General features: G+C 40.4%; 1 protein-coding gene across 3 annotated transcripts; it reads right to left on the bottom strand.

The window, feature by feature from the left end:
* Positions 1 to 338: 338 nt before the first annotated feature.
* Positions 339 to 24,531, bottom strand: LOC131235478 (DExH-box ATP-dependent RNA helicase DExH5, mitochondrial-like). 3 transcript variants are annotated; one of them, XM_058232668.1, is made up of 20 exons: positions 23,933 to 24,531; positions 17,572 to 17,735; positions 17,394 to 17,481; positions 16,822 to 17,058; positions 15,791 to 15,886; positions 15,195 to 15,383; positions 14,890 to 15,049; positions 14,666 to 14,796; positions 11,714 to 11,881; positions 11,356 to 11,628; positions 8,363 to 8,557; positions 6,197 to 6,400; positions 5,914 to 5,983; positions 5,075 to 5,223; positions 4,239 to 4,547; positions 2,439 to 2,498; positions 2,163 to 2,315; positions 1,939 to 2,049; positions 1,458 to 1,559; positions 1,162 to 1,301 (listed from the first exon to the last, which is right to left on the bottom strand). In XM_058232668.1, exons 1-19 carry the CDS (start codon positions 24,317 to 24,319, stop codon positions 1,491 to 1,493), a joined length of 3,213 nt encoding a protein of 1,070 aa, XP_058088651.1. In that variant the 5' UTR covers positions 24,320 to 24,531; the 3' UTR covers positions 1,162 to 1,301; positions 1,458 to 1,490. The 3 variants fall into 3 exon arrangements, with proteins under 3 accessions (XP_058088650.1, XP_058088648.1, XP_058088651.1); XM_058232667.1 differs by lacking the exon at positions 1,458 to 1,559 and having other exon boundaries at positions 339 to 1,301; positions 17,572 to 17,726; positions 23,933 to 24,521; XM_058232665.1 differs by lacking the exon at positions 1,458 to 1,559 and having other exon boundaries at positions 339 to 1,301; positions 23,933 to 24,520.
* Between the last annotated feature and the right edge of the window lie 1,015 nt (positions 24,532 to 25,546).

Genomic DNA, 25,546 nt, shown 5'->3' with positions numbered 1-25,546 from the left:
TGTGTTAAAGAAATTGTTTCCACAATTATTACATTTCCTCGTCTACTTGAATGGCAAAGAAATAACAAATTCCACAAAGTAATCATTAGCTTTATTTACTATTCCATATCTCTAGCACAATGTAGTGACTATTGTCTAAAGGATATGGGAATTCCACTTATAAAACAACTAAAACCTTCATTCCACTTAGGAAACAACCCGAAACCCTAAAACTAGGAATCTGGTAGATTTTGTATACTGTAGAAAAGTAGAATATAATCATTGTGTATTTCAATTCTTTCAACCAGGGATTCCATGCATCCGAACTGGCCCTTAATATCTATAATGAAGAATAGGGCTGGTTATATTTAGACTATGATTTCATTTAACCACATTGAATTAAAGTACAAGTCCTGCCTACAATCATGTTATTAACAGCAATGGTAATATACAAGTGATGCTTTGTCTCCTCACATGCCTATTCGAGTCAAGTCTTTTTGTATACTGAGAATGGATGCAATCTTTCATTTCCCAATTTCAGAGCCCAATTGCAGTCTCAGTTGGCAATGCATGCTGCATCTACCCTCCAATATGGTGGGCTGGAAGAAGACAAGATGTATATTGAGATAGTTGGATTCCCGACGCTGCAAATGGTCGGGCAAGCTTTAACATCAGCTTCAAAAAGATCAGACCCACTTCACAAATTTTGCATGGAGTCTTCTTCCGGTCATCAAAAGAATGCTTGATCCTAAAATTCACCTGTTGCTGTTGAGCACCGACATATATATGGGCTTTTAGAACCTCCTGTGCTGTTTGTTCTTGCTTTTCTTCAGCATCATAGACATATTGTCTATGTCCTCATGACGTGGCGTGGTCCCACCAGTTAGCCACTGCAGTGCAGCAGATGCTGCATCCTTCTCAGCGAGCTTCTTGTTGTGGCATGGTTGCCCAATGAACTGCATCCCATTGAACTCGACCGTTGTCCGGAATTGGTTGTTCATAAGCTGTTTCGTGTTGTACCTTGGTGTTTCATGCCCAGCTCTCGTGAGCAGCGTTTGCAACTGGCTCTTGGAGTTGTCACCCCCGGGACCATCGCCACTTCCATCACCATTTTTCGAGAACTTCACAAATGGTTTCATGGGTCTTAGCTCTGGCTGGCCTAGTTCCGGGCGGTTTAGTTCTGGGCGGCTCCGCACCTGCCGGTTTATTAGCACTTGCCGCCCGAAGACAAACCTGCCATCACATGGGTCCTCTGAAACAAGCAAACGCATGGCAGACAGGAGCTGTTCGTTGACGTGGATGTCCATTTTGGGATTTAGAAGCTGCCAAAAAGAATCATGTCAGAGAAAAACATTGATCAGTAACTAGACATGGACATGGAGATTCCCATGGACTAGAGAATCAGATAACGATCTCAGGAAACCCAAGCCACCAACACATCCATACAAATTTATTACAATAAGATGGGTGTGTAGTACATGGATCTCTGCACTTGAGTTCGAGTTGGGAAGTCAGCAGATCCAGGCAGAAATTAGAACCGCCGGAAGTGTTTCTGGAGAGGATCTTTTTTCAACTGGTAACTGAATTTTATTGGAAACGGCAAAGAGATGTTAAATATTACAAGCATCCGTTGAGGCCATGGAGACGAAAGCACCATGCAAAAAGCATAACGAGCAGCCCCTTCTTTAACCAGCTCATCAGATAAACCATCAGCCTCTTTCTGAAGAGAAACTATAGGATTCTAATGCATCCCCAGACTGTACAATTGGGATCAATCGGGGTCTCCATCCATAGTAGGGTGTATCAGATCAATGGTCTGAATCACTGAACTGTGGGCCGCACTTGAATGTAAAGACACTATACATGTCCGGTGTATCAAGACCATACAGCTCCTCATTTATCAACCCACAATAATCCAATTGGTCCTAGTATCAGGTTGTTATGCAAAATTCCACTTACTTTGTTTTGTATTATTTCCTCAAGCTCTCTCTTCAGTTTCAGATACATGTCAGCTACAGCCGGTCTCATAAAGAACTCCAAATATCCCCCTAACATTTTTAAATGTCCATCCTGTAATTAAAATAAAAAAGTAAAATTCCAGCACAATAATTAGGACTCAAAAAATAAAACATACTGGGACTTATTTCAGCAGTGGAAGTGTTCTTCCATCTGAGGCAACTTACGAATGCCCCTCGCGAAATGCCTCCCCCAAATAGTAGTAGTACAGAATCAGATACTCCTGTTGAATCTCGAAGGAACACAGAATTCACTTTCACCTTCTCATTGAAAACTAACCACGGATATGGAATTCTTTGTTCTCGAGCGTTGACCGAGTTCTAAAACCATCAAAGAGAGGAGAAATAAGAGAAGAAAAACCAAGTGGCAAAAGACCAGATTTAGATGTTTCAATAAATGCCATAGAAAAGAATGCACCGGCCACAGTAACGAAAGAAACTTACAGAGCAAAGCATGACCTGACCATCCTCCATTGTCTTTAATGATATTGGCTTCTCCTTTTTCTGTGTAAAATAATGGCTAAGATTATTCTCATCGAAGATCAGATAATTTTATATCATGTTTGCAGGAATCAAGGTAATCAAAACACCTCACTAGCATGAGCAATCACCCGAGGAAGAATGTTCACCAAAAAACAGGCCATTTTCATTGATAAGAACATAATTTTTCTTATGTAGCACTAGAATCATAATTATTACACTTTTTTTAAAAAAAAATTATTTTTATTTTTTTACACATGCACACACACACCCCACACACACACACACACACCCCACACACGCACGCTGTGGGATTTCACCACTGGTGGGTACTCGAACCCTTGACCCGGTGTTGAAACTCCTGGGAGTCTACCACCCGGGTAAGAGTAAGGACCCAATCATAATTATTACACGACGACACTACTATGTAATGAAAGTTGGGAGGAACCGAGAAGCCATAGCATCTCCACCAAACATGTCATGCATATTTGTAGCAGTCGAGATGTTGATTTTTAACAATCCATCACAAGGAAGAACTGAAAAATGAAAAAGGCAATTCAATTATGATAGCCATCTGACCAATGTCTTGGAAGTGGATTGCTGAATAATGCTTGAATGGATGATTGGCTTAGCTGGAGTCCACAACTCCCCATCGAATCAGCAGGGCTCAGTGAGTAGATGGTTAGCATTGTCACATAACTGCAATATTCAGGGTATAGCCAATCCAAATAATGGCCCACCACAAACCAGGTCAATGGTCCTGACAACCGAATGTGTATGGAGGAGATCATTAATCCCAAGTGATCATACAGTAGGGATCAGCCTTGGTCCAATCCACCCAGATGCCTGTGTTAAAACACCTTGATTATACCGTGGAGAATAAATCATGATTTCAGCCAGTCAACCATTTTAATAGATTAGATTTTCTTTTATAGAAATAGGAGCTTTGCTAAGCGCACATGTGTGCAATAAAGCTCATGTACACGCCACACATGTGCTAGCATGGCGTGTAGGTGTGAGATCCAATCCATCCATCAGGTTGGTCCAACCTTGTACATGTTTCCCATAAAACATCTGGTCCCCTCAGCATGTGTGCTCCAATACTGGAAAACAGGTGGATGGGTAAGCAAACTTCATCCAAGTTTTTCAGAGCCATACATTTGTTCAGAAAACTGTGGCCCACCTGACCAGTGGATCAACCTGAATCTTGGGCTAGGGCATCAATATAGTGGTGGCGTCCCAACGGATAAATTGTATCTACAAGCTATCACGCCATGCAGGCACATGTGTGGCTTGTACATGAACTTTATTGCGCATGCATGTGCTTAGCAAAGCTCATAAAAATAGGTTGGACCTGCCATGTCTGGTTATTCAACCAGAACTGATTCCATGCCAATCAACATTCTGATAATAGGAGTGCAAACTTTTTGTTTAATTCTTCGATGAGCTCTCATCTATTAGGTCACTAAAACACATCGTGTTTTAACCACAAAAACAACAATATTCAAGGAAAAAAGAGAAATGACCTAAAACATGTCTTATCTATCATGTCACGAAAACACATGTTTTAACCACCAAAACAACATTGTTCAAGGGAAAAGAACAATGACCTAAGCAGCATCAAACCACTTGATTCCAAATTTAAACAAGAAAATGAGGAGCTCCCATTGTTAAACCACTCAACCAGAAGCAGTTGATAGGATGAGGATTTTGTGCCTTTTAGTGCACCCAGAAGGCATTGAAAGGAAAAGAAAAGGAACTCACCACAACTGATGAAATTCCAGGATACAGACCGGCACATATGATTGCTCGGATTAAGTGTTCATCATGGCTCCACATATTGTGTGTGCCAGAGAAGTCATCGACCAGACCAGTGTCCGCGAGCAGAGTAAGGAATTGCTTCCGAAGTGAATCCATAGCTTTCAATGTTTGCAGGGAGAGGAAATTCTTCCAGCAGAAATCATATCCATTTTGCTCCCTTTCAGCTTCTTTCCAACCCTCATAGGCTCGGACCAGCGCAAGATGGTCGCTATAGTCTTGGGCGGAAAACTGCGATTTTGCAGATTCTGCAAGCTGTGCAAGGGGGAAAAAAAAAGAGGATTACAGGCTGATATAACTATTACTAGATAGAAAATTCTAGCATTCATTAACAGAATTTGATAATCAGATTTCTCTTTAGAGTTTACCTTCCAGGGAAAAAAAAAAGATTTCTCTTTGAAGTTTCTTTTAGAGCAAGTTTTGCAGTGATAATTTATTTAAATTCATTTCTGGTGTGTTAACTAAGTTTTTGCCTTCAGGAAAGGACCAATTCCAAAAAGATGAACTGGAGGTACCAATTCAAGGGTGTTCAGCTTATCCCCAAGGGAGAAGGCAAAACCTGGGTCAGACGGAGGCGGGTGAGAGATCAGCAAAGCTATACATGTTATTCATAAGCTAGCTGAGAGTAGCAACAAATGGGAAAAACAATATACCACAAAGCACCATATACTAATAAAATAGAATATTTACCAAATAAATTAAAAACATAAAAGGAAAAAACAAAAACTAATTAGAACAAACTAAACATGAGAACATCATTCACCTACAGTAAGAAAACTTACATCCTTCTTGTCTAATGGCATTAAAAATGGATCTCTCACACTCAAACCAGAAACAACAGTTAATACTGGATCAAGGCAATTGAATATAGCCCCTAATATGAGCATCTTTCCAAGTTTGGGCTCCACTGGAAGTGTTGACAAGAGGCGTCCTGACAAAAACAAATTGCAAGATATGAGGTAAAGATTGACATAAGATACATTCCACGTGGACTGCAACTATTGAGTAGTATCTGGGTGTGCAGCTTAACCATGACAGAAGTGGGGCTTCTGAAGCACACTTCATATGCATGGTGTTTGGAGAAGCACGGAAGATGGAAGAAAGCAACTGTTACCTGCTTTTTATGCTCTAAATAACTGGTGAGATGAGAACGGGAAGGTTTTTGTTCTCATCTCAACCACGATTTATCGCTAGTACATGCTGTCACCCCAAGGAACTGGGAACACCCCAAATGTACCCTAAAACATTTGTATTTGCACCATTAAATAATGCAGTATGTGAAGCCCTGTTCATCCCAATTTGGCAAACTTGCCTGAGACACGAGCTTTCTGTCAAATGGTGATAAAATCTTCTAGCTCAAAAATCACCCTTTCACAGCTCAGGTGAGCCAGTGCATAAAAAATGCATTGGCCAAACACATTTGTGTTGACAGCATGGCCCACCTGAGTGAAACAGCCTGAGTTTTAGGCCAGAAGACCTAATCAGTGGGGCCCATCTTATGGCAAGCTGGGAGCTAGCACAAGGGTGCCATATTGGAAAATGTGGCTGTGAGGATTCGAATGGCTCCACACATGTGGGCCTAGCAAACTTTTAGGTTATCAGGGAAAATCAGAACTTATACCTAGCACAGTCAAATTTTCCTTCTCATCCAGAGCCCCAATTATTTTCAGATACTCAACAGCATTTTGAACCTACAAGAGAAATATCAATAAATAACAATAACATCAGGCATGAGTACAAATCATATGAATAGTAGCCCATGAAGAAAAATAAAATAGCTATAAAACATAAAAATAAATGAAAAAAAATAAATAAAAGCGATAAGTTTGCAGAGTCTTGGCGCCACATGAGTTGTTTGCTACTACACAAATATCAGAAATGTGCAGACTGCAACCAAGCCCTACTGATAATGGTTCTGGTGATTGCAAAGCCCTGGATAAGAACTCAGAAATGCTTCCAAGCTGTAGACTCTTAATTTGCAGGCAAAGTGATTGTAAAGGTGTCCTTAAAAGTTCTGGCAGTTGGAATTCCGCGAATGCATCATAAACACATCTGGGATAGAGACGGTAACATTCACCAGCTCGAACACGGCCAGCTCTTCCTTGTCTCTGCATAAAGGACCACAAGAAGCTGATAAAAACAATCCAAATGAAAGATTTCTAAGGACTAGTTCATGAAAGGTCCTTTATACACATCATTGAAATCAGTTCTTAAGCCTTTAACGTGATCAAGTAAATCCCTATGGTGCAAAATGCATTGAAGTAAAAACATAAAGAGCAATGATTTTGGTATGCATGGACAACTAGAACAGGTATAATGTTGCAGGGTTGGCTCCAACAGGTGTTAGGGGGCTGTTGTGAATAGCAAACACACTAAACCACGAGACAAAAATCGAAGCTGCCTCCAGCCAGTTGTTGGAAGCTCAATTTCGATTGCCCCTTAGCCGGAAACCTTGGGCAAACTCGAACCTGGGGGTTTTTGAGAAAATAAATGGTAACTCTATCAAAGTCATCTCAGGTGCTGCCAGTTGGGGGGATTCTAATATAGAGGAGGCCAAAGGACACAGCTTCACAGGGAGGAACTCCGATGTTATATCCAAGGGGTCTGAGTCTTGCAGGCTTTTTCATACATCTTTGGGGTAATCAGTGGCACTGTTCTTGCTAAATATCTTGTCTAAGCATATACTTAAATAGACTAGTGAGGTAGAAGATTCTCTCATGATTCATGAAGCAAGAGACATCAAGACCTTCCTAATGCAGGGGCGTTTTCACACCGGGCTTGAGTGGGGTGGCTTATGGTATGCAGGGGCACACTCGGGATGGGTGACTCGTGGAACCCATGGATTTGGGGCTCGCGAGGGAGTGGAACCTATGGATTTGGGGCCCACGAGGAGGGTTTGGCCAAGGACCTAACCCAAGGATTTGGGGCCTGGGCCATGAGATAAAGGGATTAATTTGCCATGCTCTATCAGAGCGAGCTTTTAGAGCAAGTGGTTAAATGTTTTGCATCACTTCCCCTTTGTTTGGGAAAGCATTTGCCCTGGTTTTAGTTGTTTTTCTGTCCTTGGCCGATGGCCTCCTTGTGGACCCATTTCTTTTCTTTGAATAAAATTCCGTTAGCCAATAAAAGAATGGAAAGGCTGGCTTCAACAAGTACTAGTATCTCATATATGTGGGCTATCCATAGACAACACACAAACAAGACTTTAGATCAGATGGAGTACCAAACATGAAATAATATACATAGCTCAATAGTCAATACTAATTCCCAATGTTCTTATGTTTTCATCTTCGCTTTTAGTGGAAATTTACTTGATAAAAAACTGAGTATATAACTTTGTTACCTTAATCACTACTTCAACTTTGCAAATAAAACAGTAGCATAAAGCATCGGTGCTTATAATGGCTAAAGAAAAAGACAGCTCAAAGCACAAGGATACTGGAAGGGGGCAGAAGGATTGGACCCATAGCCCAACTGGATGAAGAGATACTTTGCAGCATTGAGGCCCTAGACTGTCTGGGTTACCAAAAACAGGAAGAATGCACAGGGCTTCACTCCTAAAGAATCCAATTATGCAAACACCATCAAATCCATAGAGCTCTGATAGCATTAGAAACGAATAGCAGGTTCAATTTATCAATCCAAGTTGATGCTGTGGATCAAACTCCTGAAGCATGAGGACAAATTAAGAAAACTACTGTTTGAAGCGGTGAAACAAGGCATTGTCCCATTTTTTCAATAGCTGGCCATGTCTGTTTGTTGATGTCTGATATTTCGTTTAATCTTGCAAGGTGAGAGGTTTTCCTTCTGTATTAGTTTTGAATTTTGGCTTGTGTCTCCCGTTTTGGTTTGTTGTGTTGGGTAATGTAATTTCCCCGTTTACTGTCTTTCATAAAATTCTGTGAGCAAACTAAAAACTAATGTCATTACCCATCTAAGAAATATCGAGATGCAAACAGGTTAACAGGTTCAGTAACCGTATCTTGACACGTCGCTGACTACAAAATCACAGTAAAGATCAAATGTAGAAGTAAAATATGTCAGGGACGAGTGCTTGAACAGAATCTTACTTGTCGAGCAGAAGCCTTAGAGATCCATGAAGGAAGCAGACAAGGGGTATTGTTTAATGCATCATATGATGTCTCTTTTGCCTTTCCGCAATCAATGACAAAAACCACATCATTAATAGTAATACTTGTCTCAGCGATGTTGGTAGCAAGCACTATCTTTCGCACTCCATCTTCAGGCTTATCAAATATTAACCTCTGCACACAAGCCAAATAAACATGCATCAGGGACATGAAAATGAAATTCTAGCAATAAGCAGGAGTAAAGATCTACACATGAAATTAGTATGTAAAGATGATAGTAACTTCGACGTTAAGTGTGTTTGGATTTGCTAAGATAAAAATGAGAGAGACAGCATTTCTGCGGAAACCTCATTTCAGTTGATTGTTTTTTCAATTTTCTGGGAATGACGTTTCCAAATTTCCCAAATTTCTTGGAAACAGATACTTTTTGGCTTCTTTACTCCAACTTAAGAATAGGAGTTTCCTGAAAACGAAGTGTTTTTTTTTACACACACACACATTGGCACTTGAACCCATGACCTCAGTGCTGAAACACAGTCTACCATTGAGCCATAGGCTGGATCCTGTTTTCTGAAAACGAAGTCAAAAAAGAGCAAATGTGCTACTTTGGAGTTTCCTATGAAGAGATTTGCTGGCAGCACATGCATGTGGATTCTTGCACATCCACAAATAGCACACATGCTAATATGGAGCACTTGTACAAGATTTGAGACGTCCATCTGTTGAATGTCACCATGGATGGACCCATGCCATAATTCTCTCAGATCAGAATATCCTAGCAAATACAAGTGCAATCCCAAACAGTTCAAATTGTTCCACAATTTATTTTTATTTTTTGAGGGGGGGGGGTGGGGGGATGATAATTTATTTATAAACAAGCTGCAAGGCAGAAACACAGCACAGAAAAAGAATGAACAGAAAAAACAAAGGCTGCAGCCACCTGAAACCCAAAGATCAGGATACCCATTCTCTGATGAGGAGATTTTCTTGATGGTCCTCTCAGGAGGCAGTTTACAATTTTTGAAACATTTGCAATTCCACTCCAACATATTGAAAGCATCTTATTTAGTGTTATGACACACATTAGCTCTTTGGTGAAACTCATGAAATGTCAGCAGAGACGTGACTTATGGTATGATTCATGAATACTAAGGCACAAATAACTATACCAAATACGTGATAACAAACAAATATATGGACTCATGAGATAGCATAGATATAACTATGAATACATATAGATATAGAATTGCATATATTATGTGCATGCATGTACCATAAAAAGAACAAGTAGATAACAAACACGCCCTTATTCTTCCATGAATGGGCAAGATTTTCCTTCAAATTAGTTTTTTGAATTACTAAAATTATGCATGAAAGGACATGGGAAGGATTTTAGATCAAAGGAAAGGGCATTAATAATTTGGTGAAGCCATTTGCTGCTCAAGTGATGCTCCCTTTCCTTTTGCAAAGGAGAAAAACTATGATAATTTGGAAGAGTATGATAGTTGGTAAACAGGCACTAATAGATTCTACACATGGCATACTATGAACTTAAAACTAAACCATACAAATCATGAGACCTGATTTTTACAGCTATTAAACAGAAAATTCACTGATTTAATTTTCTTAACTGACTGATTGGTGGTAATTTACTGGCTGATCGAAATGAATATAGTCAAATTCAAGAAACAAATTATTATTAATCAAATGTTAAGATATTTAAATCAATATGAAATTTGAATAATGAGCTATCAAAAGTGGGTCCGACTACTTGGACCAAGTTATTCAAAAACAGTTATGTAACGGCAGTAACAGTGGGAACCGTTATGCGTTACGGGGCTTTAACGCCCGTTCTGGAAAAAAAAAAATGCCCCGTAATGGCCCATTATAGGGCTGATACAGTTTAAGTGTTTTTAAAAAAAAAAAAACAGAGAGAGAGAACATTATAGGGACATAATGGCACATACAGCGGTGACCACCATTACCGTTATTGAATACCTTGACTTGGACAGTTTGATTGAGTTAATTTTTGCCATGTGTACAATATTAGAGTGCCCAAGTATCAAGCATCACATTTTGCAAGTGTGTCAAACAACTCCTTATAAACAACTTCCCTTTTAAAACCACTTCTCCAACGTCTTGCAAACACATCTCCATGTGCATTGCATGTGACATATTTACTAGTGTTCATTGTTGTCATGTGCGATCACATATGCCATTTTTTTAAAACTTCCAGAAGGATTGCATATGCCATCCAGGAGAGTATGCGATCAAGGTGTTCAATAACAGTAACGGTGGCTGTAACGGCTGTTACGGCATTTTTTATCTTTTTGAAAAAACATGGTAAGGACCGTCACGGGACTGTAAAGGGGCTGTTACAGGCATTTTTCTGTAATGACCGTTTTGGCCCCGTAACGCGTAATGGTTATGGTTGTTACCATTACGTAACGGCCATTATGTAACCGTTTTTGTATACCTTGTATGTGATAGCATATGTGATCCAAGATAGTATGTGATAGCATACTCTTTTGTGCAATAAGTAATCAATCACATATGCGAGTATGCGATTTTTTGTTAAATTTCATGTAACTATAATATAAATAATTAAATATATAACTTAATTTATAGATGGTCTAATAGTGTCAAACACTCAAACTACAATGAAATAGGTTAAAGAGCCAAATCCAATCACTTGTAGTAAGTAGGCATAGTTTTTCCTAATTTTTTAGATTTTTTTTCAATTTTTTCAATCACATATGTGAGTATCCAATCACATATGCGAACGCAAATGCTAGTCGCATACGATGGCATATGCGATTGACAACATTACTAGCATTAATAGTATTCAGTGCTTAAAACATTACACGGATAAAAGAAAAGAGCAAAATTATTATTTTTCATTAAAATGTCCCGCACAAATATACATGTCTTGAGGGCAATGCAATCCATCAGTGACCAAACTTTGAAGCTACCTGCTCTGAGCTGGCCATAGAACCATGACATGCAAGCAACAAGACTTTTCTTGGATCTCCTAAAAGAGGATTGGCCTGGAGCTGATCCTTCAGAGCACTTATGTCATCCCACCCAGTCATAAATACCAAAATAGCACCAGGTCTTTCTTGTTTACATATATGGCACAAAACATCTTCTATGAGGTTAAAACCAATGGAATCAGGATTCCAACAGGACAAAGACTCCCGAGTATTCTGTTTATACCCCTTCAAATCAGCAGCCTCCAGTGCATCCTGTTCAGACATAAAAGCAGAAAGAAATTGAATAAGAATTGACATAAAAGGAAAAGGAAGACATGGCTCCACAAAATCTGGATACCTCAACAACAGAAGCAATTTGGCTCTTTCTCTTTCTGAGAGCTTGTTTCTGCATTTTCCAGGACTTTTCTTGCCCGTAATCATCAGTTTGATTGTATGGAGTCAACCTATAGCCAGTAATTTCCAGAACATCCTCCAGAAAATGAGTTTGAACCGGATATGTGAAACCCTGAAAATGAAACAGAAAACCAAAAATTGAATATTGCATCCCTATGTCATCATGCTTATGATTACATGAACTCCACTGAGTACCACGCAACATGCAAAAGATTCAAGGAAGGTGAGTGTGTGGTTAAACCTAATGGAACTATACTCAAAATTTCCCAATTTTCTTGATGGATTGCTCATACACGGGAGGAAAATATCTGTGGATAAATGCTCACTAAATAAATGCTAGAAGAGAAAATTCTTTTTTGGTGTATAATACAATTTTCCCTTTGTTGGGAGACTTGGAAGGAGGCATCTTTAATGGCATGTTTCTACGGGCTAATGGTTGCTCATAAAAAATAAAAAAATAAAAAAGAATTTCAGGGGTTATGGTGCCAGGCATGCTTGACAACTGTGCTGTTATCATTGATAGCAAACCGAGATGAGAGAAGATTGTCATGAGATGGATTAAGTGCCCAAAGGCATATGGAAGCTTAATTCTGATGTGTCTTGGACTGCCAACCCAGGTTCTTATGATGTATATGTGGGGGTTATGAAGATCAAAGGGAGTCACACGTATGTGCTCACCAAGGCCAAGGAAGCATTGGGGAGGCTAGAGAAACTGGGGCTCAGCTCTTGGAGAAGCGTTGGGGGTTGTCTTAAGAATTTCACTGGGATGCTGGTGGTGGAAGCCAATTCTTCTTGGTATGTAATCTATTTATGTTTTGTGGAGATGATATCTCATCATATAGCCCTATTTTCCTCCTCTCTTTTGAAAATAAACTCATCATTATCTTTCAAATGAAAAGGAATGGGTTGTCTTGAGCATGGGGAGTTCACTATCATAGTCAACCAAAATACTGGCCTCTAGATTAGTAATTTCTTTACCCATTAAGGCAGAGAGGCAGAATCTATTGCGATGTTCTAGCAAAAGGTATTTGATGTGACGCTCTTTTAACCAGGAATTTTTTTCCAGCCAATGTTTCTCTAATGTCTCTCTCAATAAATAAATAAATAATGATAGGGAATCAATGTCCATAAATACAAATCAGCTTCTCACCAGCAGATATACTTTGCACCCTATCCATCTGGGATACCAGGTTAAATGTAGAAGGTAAAATTTTGATCATATTACCACTATTGCGTGGTTAGAACATCTGATTGAAAATTCATCTTCCTCATATTATTCATAAATATATTGGACACAACATCCTTGTTCCATCAACAAATTTGCCAATCAACAAGTCACCGGCTGAAATTGAGATCCAGTCAAAGGGGTGTCCAAGTAACATATATGTCATCAAGAGACCTCTTCCATCGAAGTTCCTTTTCTCTATTGATTGCATGCTCAGTCACGGATGATGTTGCCTCTATGGCACTGACAGTCAAATCCATCCAATGAAGCATAGATGGCAAGTGGGTCCAGCAAATGCAGGGAGGAAAGTTAACACAATAATGAAGCAGGAGAATTGAACAAAGAAAATTTCGGATGCCGATATACTGGAAACTAACTGATATATTCACCACATCCATCAGGTCCTGTTCATTTGGAAGATATATATATATATATATATATATATTGAAGCCTTCAACAAAAGACTAGCGGGTTGGAAATCTAAGTTGCTTTCATTTGCCGGGAGAGTCATCCAACTCAAACATGTTTTGAGTAGTATCCCTACCTATGTGACAATGACTCTTCCTCTTCCTTCCAGCACTACGGGGCTTACATCGGGATAGGTCGAACCCTAGAACAAATTCCGATCACACACGGACTTTTTGTACGAAACGGCTATGATTGGCTAGCGCAATTCCTACAGCTAAGGAGAATACCTAGTCGTCTGGGGTTTACCATCTTGCCGGATTCACCGGGGTCCTCTCTTTGAAGAGCGGTGACCACGGGGGTTTTCCTCGATCAATCCCATGCCTTTACTCGATCAATCTCGAGGCTAAACAAAAAAGTCTCACACAACGAGCGTGATGTGAGCAGCAGCATTTTGACCGACTGATGAATATAAAGGAGTTTCAAGGTATTCCTACCTTTGAGTTGGAGACCCCGTTTCAATCGTTCCATAGGACTAGCAGACCTGAAGAAGTGACCTCGAACCGACTAGCGGTGGTCTAGACCTACATAATATAATAGAGGGGTGCGATGAGGAGAAGGTTTCAGTTTCATTCTGACCACTATCTTTTTGAAACAGATAGTTCACAATGCTCATTCTATCAAAACCAGCAAAACTTTTTTGAACATGCTTATAATTGATCAAATGAATCATCTTTTAGGCATTTTATATTTTTTTTTCCTTTTTTTTCATTATTTATTATATTTGTCATATTTTTAAATTAAAAAATAGAAGTATCGTGTAGCGTATACTACACGCTATAGAAGGCTGAGCGCTACGCATCACCCTACCGCTATTTAAAACACTGATATATATATATATATCCTCCTGAAAATATGATGAGGCTGGCTTTCCTGAACCAGTCACCCAGCAAACGACCTGGCCTGACTGACTCAGGCGAGTCCCGGGGTGACCAACCTGATTTACAAACTGTGATCTGATCAACTAACACTAGTCCATTGCAAGCAAAATTCAGTATGTTAGTACAAAACGGAACAATCCTTGAACAAGAAATCAACTGACATAGCTCGGAAATTACAAGTGGCAAAATCTACACAATAGAGGTGAAAATATGAAGAGCATAGAAACTACTATTACACAGATTACCAACTAAATATGCATTCTGCCTTGAAAAAGGAGATTAGTCGTTTTGTGTATCGCACCACTCATTAACATCTCAAACCTACTTGGATATGTATCATTGGAGCTCCACCAAAGTAGGATGAGAACAGCTCAGCATTGAGGGTTGCACTCATCAAAACAAGCCTCAGTTCGGGCCGTCGAGGAAGGAGTTCTTTTAGGACGATAAGCAAGAAATCTGGGGTCACATGCAAAATTCCCTGTCAAGTTCTCACGTTTAAAATGCCCAATGATAAAAATTGAATGAGCTCACCAACTTAGAGTGACTTACCTTCATTCATCCCACGCTCGTGGATTTCATCCACAATAACATGAGTTACACCTTTCAGATTCCTATCAACCAGTAATCTCCTCAACAAAACACCAGTGGTGCAAAAGAGAAGGCGAGTATCCCTGCCTTTTACACCCTCGAGGCGAACTTTATAACCAACCTGCAAAACCAGAAAATACCGTAATGAGAGAAATGAAGGATATATGCTGTAACGATTTGTTTAGAATATGAATTAATAACCCTTCAAATGTGATGGTTTGAGACGAGTGTACTAGAATTCTTTGGAGGAAAAGGGGAAAACTCACAGATTCTCCCAACTTCTCCCCTCTCTCAGCAGCAACTCTTTCAGAGACAGCCATAGCAGATATTCGCCTAGGTTGAGTACAAATGATACTACACACTGCTCCACGGACGGCTTCTATTTCAGATTCTAAGATATACTGAGGAATCTGTGTTGTCTTACCACAACCAGTTTCACCTGAGATGACAACAACCTGTGGAATCATCACAAACGGCCATCCACCCATGTTAACAGAAACAATGAAGTCATGGTGAATCACCAAAAAAATCAACTTAGAAAGTGTAAAGATGAATACATCACTGTGCAGTTCTAAAATCTCAGTCAGGGACAGCATATGTCCTTGATTGAAAAAAGCAACTACAATTATGTTTTCTTTTTTGGTAATGGGGATGCGAGTACAAATCAAAGAGACCAGCGAAAACCAAAAGAAGAGCGAGAAACATATGAATAATCGATGCATTTTCAGTAAAAGAAGGGCCACTTCCTTTTTGATAATTAAAACAAGGGCCACAGTTTTCATATTCCTGATCAGACGAACTATGTGTGCTTTAAAGAAGCAAGGAAATCAAAACCAACAAAACCATTGAGATCATGGCAAACCTGATTTTGTGAAATGGCTGTTAATAGTGCACCCCTTTCTTTGTAAGAAGGCAGACTTCTGCGAAATTCTTGCATTTTTTGTCCTTCCGGAGATTCCTATAGAAGATTGCAATTGTCACGACATATGCAGATATCCATCTTAAGGTATCCAATAAAATAAGAAAGTCATTTATGTAAATAAAAAGAAGATAAAAGGAAACCTATTACGCACAGTAAAATTACCATAAATAAAATGCATACACAACTAATGAAATATTGACTGCATCCATCAACAAGTGAGTGCCTAAGTCTCGATCCATTGATCAGTGGCAGACAACTCTGCATTTCAACACTGAAGTCTTGGGTTCGAGTGCCCATGTGGGGTGTGTGTAAATAAAAATAATAGTAGTAATAAAAAGTGAGTGCCTAATTTAGTAAATGGTAGTATGAATGTATGATAACATAAACCTCAATTATATTCTTTATTATTTTGATTACTACTTTATTTTTTGAAAGGTAACCAACAAAGGTAATATGTGCATGAGAGAGGGAATGGCATCCCAAAACACATCTGATCCTAACAATTTTTTTATCACAAAGTGGAGTAGCTGCACTACCAATCACAAGGACAAGTCCAATCTAATTTCAGAGTTTTAAAAAGAGAAACTTAAACTAAACAACTATTTTTCATTAAGGGACAAGGATAGTTTGCAACAACTTGTCTCAAATTATGAACGAATTACTGCTAGTTTTGGCTATTCTTCCACCCTATTGTGATTTTAAGTAAACTGGTAAATGACTTACTGTTAAACTTAACAATTCTTCAAATGCAACTACCACTTTGGCCAGAGGAAACATTTTCTATAAGCTGATATAAGCTTATTGCATCCATTGTGAGAAAATGAACTTGACTTTAGCTTCTACGTTTTGTCATTTCTATTTTAACATTGTTCATTTTTTAATGATCAGCATTATTCATCAATGAATGGACCAAAATTTTAAAATATTTCTATAAGCAGTAAAAAGATCTCTCCGTCTGTGTGAAAACCAACCTGCCAATCTATCTGTTGATCGCGCAGCTGCAAACTTTTTCGCCGTTGAAGTTTCTCCATGACAACACTATAAGGTTCAGGAGGCTCAAAGAGCCCTTCATCAGCACCAATACTGCCATTGCTGCTTGATCTTGAAAAGGTGGCATCCGGAAGACTTTCCCTATTAAGAGGCCTTCGTGAAAGGTGTTCTTCAAGTAAATCATCCACTCTTCGGTACAAACTGGCAGGGATGCTTACCTATCAATGGTTGAGAATATCAACTTCAATCCTTACTAAGAAGAGTGCACATGTAAAGAAATCTAAACCTCTCCCCTTTTGAGAAATACATGCTATTCTAGTTTCATGTTCTAAAAGAGAAAAAGACCTTGTCCTCAACTTTTGAAGGGCAATTTACAGTAATTAATTTTATTTTTATTTTTTTAAAAGTGGTAATGAGTTTTCATCTTTCTAAAAACAGACAGGGGTTGCATACTTTAAACTCAAGGTGCAGGGAATCGTCAGCACATATCACTGTTTATCTAAGATTTTATCAAACAAAAGTACGGGATATTTGCTAAGCTATAAGAACATACCTCTCTTTGAGGACGCTTTTCATCCAGGTCAGATCTGTAGTTTGGCAGTGGGACCTTACTAATAACAACAACCCTTCCATAGTGATGACTGCCAATTTCATTGACCTGATTTCAGGATGCTAGAATCGGATAACAGAAAGAAAAAGACAAATCTCTCTAGATCAAAGATGAAATATACCTATACAAACCCATTTTAGTGGCCAATGCTGCGAGATTATCAAAATCACGCCTATCTTTTCTCTCCCTTGACACTATCTCTTGCTCATCATTTTTGCGAATAAGCACGTTTAACTTCCACTTCCACTCATCAACGTTCTCAAGTGTGGATGCACCCTGAAAAGGCTATAATTGAAATAGTGTGCAAAACCAGACTCATTTTAGTAAACATAACAAGTGATATATTTATTAAAAGCAATAACCAGCAAATAAAGACAGCAAGAGCACGAGTGTCTAGCTAGGGGGAAAAACACAAACAACTAAAGATGAGCACTGGCTCCACTGCTGGGACTCTCTCAATAGCATCAAACTTTACATCGTTGGCATTGCCAGACATGAAACTCCATTAAAGATTCCAAATTCTCTAGTTATGTTTAAAATTATGTGGTTCCTTAACAATGAATCTGTCACGTTTTTCTTAACAATGGGTTCTCAGTTCGCCAATTCCACATAGTTGCCCAATCCGATTATGCCTTTTTCCCCTTCTAATCAGCAACAAAAATTGTTTATTTGAAAAGAGAAAACAGAAACCATCCATTATGCCTAATAAGGAGTATGAAGAAAGCCAAAACAACAGGGGTAGGGGAAAGATCCCAAGGACTGGACCTGATCCATAGGAACCAAATTTCTCCCAATTGTTTGTATAAGGATGTGTTTGCTCTGAGCTACTGCTGAGTATCCCCAAGGTTGTCAAACATTCAAGGCCCAATTTCTGAAAAGGCTGAAGGTACGACTAATAGGGTAAGAACTAAAGTTGTACATGGCATCAACAGTGTGGTGGTCCCCTCTTCTGTGATTATAGAGAGGTAGGAGGTGTTTAGCAGGAGCTTGGTATGTGCATCCCAAGTAGGAAATCTTTCTTCCTCAGAGATATATCGTCATATTTCAGAGGTATTTGCAGCCTGCTGGACAAGGAACAAAATATTATTTCGTTTTTCTTTTTCTTTTTTGAAAGATGATGAATTTTATTAGGCCAAGGCCGAAAAGAACAAACAAACATAGAAGAAAAAGAAATTTTTTTTTTTTTAAAAAAAAAAAAAGACAAACTTTTTAAAAAAAAAACAAACACAAACCAGCCCCCCCCAACGGAAACTCAAGGAACCCATTCCTTGAGTAAGCAAAAAACATTAACCAAGACCCCACCAGAGGAACCACTCTTATTATAGAAACATCTACTATTTCTTTCACCCCAGATAGCCAAAAGGGCTGCTAACATTGAGAGCCTCCATCTCTTCTTTCCAAGCTTTTCCCCACCACCGATATGCCAGGACTGAAAATGGGCCTCGATGGAATAGAGAACCACCCACGAAGCCTCCACCTAAGCCAAAAGACCAGCCCAAATCGATGAGGAGAAGGCACAGTGAAGGAAAAGATGATCTACAGACTGCATCCACAAGACAGAAAGGAGTTAGGCAAAGTCATCGATTTTAGAACCCAGCAGGTTCCTCCTAAACAGAGGAAATCACTACCCTCCTGAGCCAAGAGCCGAGAAACAGTCGACAACAGAGACGTTCCTAACAAAACAAATATTCGGCAAGGACGGAAAAGAGGATCTAAGGGAAGAGCCACCACACCAGGTGTCCTCCCAAAACCTAATTCTCTCTCCAATGCCTACCGAAAATCCCAAACCTTGGAACACCAAGCTGGCCATTCGAACCACCTCTTTCCACCTAACAGAGGAACGATACAGAGAAGACTGCTTGGCCCACCAGCCCATCGGGGCTAGACCATATTTTGCAGAGACGACTGCACCCCATAGATGGGAGGTCTCGGAGCCAAAGCACCATGCCCACTTTCCTAAAATTTATGGGCAGGTTCCTAGTTCCCCAATTCCACATAAATGCTAAATCCAATTATGCCTCTCTTTTTTTCCTTCTGATCAGCAACAAAAACTCTTTAATTGAAAAGAGAAAATGAAAACCATCCATCATGCCTAATAAGGAGTATGAAGAAAGCCAAAACAACAGGGGTAGGGGAAAGATCCCAAGGGCTAGACCTGATCCATTGAACCAAATTTCTCCCAATTGTTTGTATAAGGATATGTTTGCTCTAAGCTGTTGAGGAGTATCTCCAAGGTTGTCAAAGATTCAAGGCCAATTTATGAGAAGACTGAAGGTATAACTCATAGGGTAAGAACTAAAGATGTACATGGCATCAACAATGTGGTGGTGTCCTCTTATGTGATTATAGAGAGGCAAAAGGTGTTTAGCAGGAACTTGGTATGTGCATTCCATATAACCGGTGATGAAAAGGATGAAGTGGGCCAATCATATGAGGCCAGCTACTAATCAACCTAAAGAGCAATAGAATAAAGAACTTTCTCGAGTGATGACCCGTCCAAATCATGGAGCCCCCTTCAAGAAATGAAGGATTATTCTCTTTAGACAATCCAACAACATAGCAAACTCACTAATCTCGTCATCCGCCAAATTCCTATGACAAGGAGGATTCCTAATGCAAAGGCATTTTCACACAAGGATCGAGTGGGGTTGCCTGTGGGATGCAGGAGCATACTTAGGGTGAGCGGCCCATGTGAGGCGAGTGACTCGTGTGAGGCGGTACCCATGTGATTTGGAGCCCACGAGGGGGGTTCGGTTAAGGTCCTAACCCATGGGACGTGGGGCTTGGGCTATGAGATAAAGGGATTAATTCGTCATGCTCTATCAGTTCGAACTTTTAGAGCAAGTGGTTAATTGTCTTGCATCAAATTGGTATCAAAGCAGGAGGTCTCGTGTTTAAAACTCCTCACCCGGGGTAATTAATGCAGGGGCATTTTCACACCGGGCTCGAGTGGGGTTGCCTGTGGGATGCAGGGGCACACTCGGGGTGGGCGGCCCGTGTGAGGCGGCACTCATGTGATTTGGAGTCCATAAGGGAGGTTCGGCCGAGATCCTAACCCATGGGATGTGGGGCTTAGGCTATGAGATAAAGGGATTAATTCACCATGCTCTATCAATTCGAGCTTTTAGAGCAAGTGGTTAATTGTCCTACATCAATTCCACACCACAAATCCACTGCAAATAGAATAGTAGCCCGCGACAAAAGATAAAACGATCGGGTGTGAGGCGGGCCACTCTAGGGAAGAGACCTTGAAGCGCACTATCAACACACCAAATGTCCATCCAAAACTGAATTCAATGCCCATCCCCAAGCGAAAAAGCAAGCCCCCTACGAACCAAATGATTTGTTGCCCTAATCGCTTTCCAAATGTTAAAAGCTCTATAAAGAGAGGATCTCTTCACAAACCACTTCCCTTCCTACAGGCCATACTTACTAGCTAGCAACCAGCTCCCTCCACATTCTTCCCACCTCGGATCCAAATCTCCAAATCCATTTTCCAAGAAGGGCTACAATTATGGAAAACACTTACAATTATGTGGATTGAGAATTTGTTCTACATGTTGAGAAGGTTAGGGTTTGGCACAAAATGGCAAAGATGGATGATAGAATGCATAGGATCGATGCACTTCTCGGTTCTTATCAATGGCTCTCCTAAAGGCTTTTTGAAGAATCCCTGAGGCCTATGGCAACGGGATCCACTTTTTTCCTTTTCTTTTCTTTTTTTTAATCATGGCGGGCGAAGACCTTAACAAGATACTTGAAAAGGCTAGAGAGTCCGAGCTCATCCAAGGTTCTATGATAAAAAATGCAAATTTTCAAATTATTCAATTACAACATGCTTCTCTTCTATGGGGAAAACGGGAAATAGGTAGACAATTGGCGTAAAATTGTTCATTTTATTGAAGCAATATCGGGCCAAAAGGGCAATGATTCCAACTTGGTGAGTGCTTCAAGCCGCGAGAAGATTCCCTAGTTTGGTCTGCTTCCCCATTAGGCAAATTCTCGATAAGTCTTTTTATTTGAAGACTTGTGACTCGGTGAATACTTCAAGTTGCAAGTTTTTCATGCTTTTTGGTTCTATCGTTCCTTCATTTGGTTGGTAGGGAGGAAGCGCATCCTAACTGTCAACAACCTTCAGAAAAGTGTCATGACCCTTCCCAATATTTGCCTTCTTTGTATGAATGAAGCAGAACCGACTAATCACTTGTTCATTCATTGTCCCTTTGTGTTCTGAAAGTAGGCACATTTCTAAAGCTCTTCACGTGGATTGGGTGATGCCTCTTTCAGTTGTCCAAATGTTCTGGATGTGGCATGGTGTCCAGCTTTCTACGGAGGGGTTAGCCCTTTGGCGATTGATCATACTTGCACTTATGTGGAATATGTGGAGGGAGCGCAATGTGCAGTGCTTTAGCGTGGAAATCTAAGAGGGATGCCATCGAGTGGGTAGTGGGGCTAAAGAATGTCCATATTCACAGTGCTTACTTCTATATTGGGGATTTAATGTTTTTCTATTTTTTCTGTTTTAGTGTATTCTTTGCTGTCTTGTATGTTGTCGAGCAGCCTTTTAATAAAATAAGTTCATTATCCTTCAAGGAAAAACAAAAAATTTATTATGGAGTGAACTTTTGGAAGTGCAATTAGGCAAAGAAGATAAATCACTATGCATAGCTACTTGGATGCCATAAAGGGTAGCTTTTGTATATTATCTTCACCTTCCCTTATGCATCAGGAAACAAGCAAATGGGACACAATCCTTGAAAGAGTTCAGTGTAAGTGATCGGGGGACACAGTCCTTGGAGAAGTAAGCATTGTTCTTTTGGGGGCTGCATTGTGCTGATCAAAGCAGCCCTTTCTAACATGAAGCTATATTTTGTGTCACTATTTCACTACCTTGCTAGTGTTGTAGAGAGGCTAGAAAGAATTCAAAGGAATTCCTCTGAAGAGGTGCAGAAGGGAAGAAGTTTCATTTGGTCAACTGGATCAAGGTATGCAAACCAAAGGAGAAAGGGCGTTTGGGAATCAGATCTCTAAATCTCTTCAACCTAGCTCCTATTGTCAAGTGGTTGTGGAGGTTTGGAGAGGAAAAGGATAGCTTATGGATAAGGTTTTTTCATGCAAATACGATGAGGAAAACAGGCACTAGTTTACAGCTTCTTCCTCATGCAGGGCTTTAGGAATTTGGAAGGATGCCTTAAACGTGACAAATTCTTTCATAGAGGAGATTTTCTTTGCTACTGGAGATGCATATCGCGGTAGGTTTCAGGAAGACAAATGGTGTGGTGAAAGATCTTTCAGTGCAATTTTTCCTCATTTGTACAAAGTGGTAGTTAGAGGGATGTTTCTATCGCTCAATGCATCACAAGGGTGGGAGAGCAATCGGTATGGAATCCTGAGTTTAGGAGGGGTCTTCTTGATGAGGAAATCAATGAATACATTGGGATGATGGAGTTACTTCGTTATCGGGGAATTTTTTTTCCTTCTAGGGGGATAGTTAGGCTTGGAAATCAAGTAAATGAGCTTTTACAGTAAGGGCCTTCTACTCAAAAACCCTTGTTGCAGCAGGAAAAGGAGCCGATTCGCCAAATATGGAGAATTCCAAGACCGAGCGAAGTGGTGGCTTTTGGATGCCAAACCAGAAAAAACAAGATCCTAACATTGGATAATCTAAGGAAAGGGCAAATGATTCTCCCTAACGGTTGTATCTTATGTCTCCAAGATGAAGAAAACATGGCCCATCTTTTATAACATTGCCTCTTCTCCAAGAAAGTGTGGGGAAATTTCTTGCTGTGGGAGGTTCATTGGATCATGCCTCGTCAGTTTGGGGACCCGATCTCCATGTGGTTTGTTGGTAGGAATGGAATGTAAAAAAGGTAGATGGGTTGACTAATTCTTATCCATCATATGGTCGATTTCACTAGAGCACAACTCCAGTACCTTCAAGGACAAGGCTTCAACCCCAAGTCAAGTGTTCCGTGAAGCTAAATAGCTGGTCATAGAATAGGCCAGAACTGATATATATCCAGGCTGACCATTAGAGGCTTTTCAGGGTAGTTGAGGCGAATTCTCTTCCTTGTATTAGCTGGATGATCCCTCATCATCCTTTCCTTATCCCTTTTTCTTAGCTCTTCTAATAAAATTTTCAGTTTTCCTTCAGCTAAAAGGGAATAAAAAATAAAAAATCACTGTCCGGAAACTAGCCTATGACTCCACTCAATTGGGCGAAAATTATGAATTTCCCCCAGTTGCATCTTTCTCCTACGAAGACCCTTGACAAAAACCCTACCTACCACTCCACCCAATCAAGCAAAAATGACAAAATTTTACACTTACCTCCCATTTCTCAGTAAAAAAGGGGGCCTCAATGATTCGAGAAAGATCAAACACATACACAAATTCTTCCACATTCCTACATCCAATCTACTTCTCAATTACCCAAACAAACTCAAATTCACCAAACGATTAAAAAAAATGCAAGAACTTGCCTTGCTCATTGAAGGCTCCATTTCATGATCAGAATCGTCGTCCGAGTAACCATCAGACCCCCATCGGCTATACTGCAAGCTCTGTTGATCCAACAGCATAGGGTACGGATCATTCCGAGGCTCCGACGCAGGGCCATCCCGTTGATCAGGCCAGTCGAAGTCAACAGACCGGGTCGGCGAGGCGCCACCGGTGGAAGGCACGGCGGCGGCGGAGGAAGCCGCGACGACGACGGAGGAGAGCCGGCGCTGTGGGACGCAGTAAGAGCCGTGGCGCGCCGGGAGATCCTTCATGGCGGTGGCGGTTTTGGGAGAGGATGAGAGAGAATTTCTAGGGTTTCTAGGGTTTGGAGAGAGGGTGTATTTAAGGACGGTAGGGCTCAAGGACATGATAAGGTAGGGGCCGGTGTTTTTGAAGAAGAAGAAGAAGAAGAAGAAGAAGCCATGTTGAGAAAAGAGGACTGAGGGTTGCAGAGCTCTATTTTTACGCTCCAGCCCACCATGTCCAGTGAGCCTATACACTTGCACACGTGTGTGAGATCCTAACCATCTATTACGCTGGCAATGTAATCTTATTTAATCTATGATAAGGCTATGGGAATTTTGGGCCATTTTTTGTTGAAACTGCTTGTGTACATACATAGGCTGGAACTAACTGATTGACGGGCTGGATCTCGCACGCGCCAGGTTGGCATGTGTGGTTGCGTGTCGGTGAGAGGAATCTACGCGCGGTTAGGTTAGGAAAAGCGTTTTCAAGTTGGTGGCCGGTATCTCTGAAACGGAAACGAAAGCGGATTAAGTGAGACCCCGGCCTCACCCAAGACAGTGCATCCCTTACCGTTGGGCCCACCGTGATGTATGTATTAAGTATCCACTCCGTCCATCCATTTTTCCAGATCATTTTAGGACATTATTCCTAAAATTAAACAGATCCAATTATCAGGTGAACCATAACATAAGAAACAGTGGTAATTGACCATTAATGGGCCAAAAAAAAGTTTTGGATCAAGATGAATTTTTTCCCTTCATCCAGGCTTATGTGACCTTACCAACAGATTGGATGAAAAATAAACACTAAGGAAACATTAATGAACTGCCCTAAGAAGTTTTTAATGGTAGGATGGTCAATCACCACTGTTTCTTATGATATGAACCACCTGATGATTGGATCTTCTTAGATTTTGGAATAATTTCCTAAAATAATCTTTAAAAACGGATTGACGGTGTGGATACATAATACATACATCAAGGTGGGCCCCATGCTAACCCCAAAGTAAGGGCTGCACGTCTCGTGTAAAGCCGGGGTCTCACCTAATCCGGTCTCGTCTGAAACATTCCTGTAGGCCCACCGCGATGCATGCATGACATCCGTCTTTCATGTGCGCTCCTCTTTTTCTCCCCGGACACCGAAAATCAGACCCATCCAAAACTCGGGTGGGCCGTACCACGTAAAATCATGCGTGTGCCTCTAAAATCACCTGGCGTGGCCCACCTGTGTTTTGGAATTAACTGATTTTTTAAGGTCTCCATTCATCCTTGTGGGATGCACCTTATGAATGGATTGGATGGCATATATACGGTGGACTCCACACACAATCTGAAAAGTCTAATGGATGG

This window comes from Magnolia sinica, chromosome 19, assembly GCF_029962835.1.
Source record: "Magnolia sinica isolate HGM2019 chromosome 19, MsV1, whole genome shotgun sequence".
NCBI classification, from domain to species: domain Eukaryota; kingdom Viridiplantae; phylum Streptophyta; class Magnoliopsida; order Magnoliales; family Magnoliaceae; genus Magnolia; species Magnolia sinica.
Note: the sequence above shows the minus strand (reverse complement) of the source record. Positions and strands in the feature narration are given on the sequence as shown.

What these genes read in the sequence shown, in the direction of transcription:
- LOC131235478 (XM_058232665.1), bottom strand. Translation starts at nt 24,319, where the DNA reads ATGTCCTTGAGCCCTACCGTCCTTAAATACACCCTCTCTCCAAACCCT. An exon ending in AATCACCAGAACCATTATCA is followed by an intron (nt 5,984 to 6,196) that starts GTAGGGCTTGGT and finishes TTTCTCTTGTAG; the next exon opens with GTTCAAAATGCTGTTGAGTA. An exon ending in AGGAAATAATACAAAACAAA is followed by an intron (nt 1,302 to 1,938) that starts GTAAGTGGAATT and finishes TCTTTTTGGCAG; the next exon opens with CTTCTAAATCCCAAAATGGA.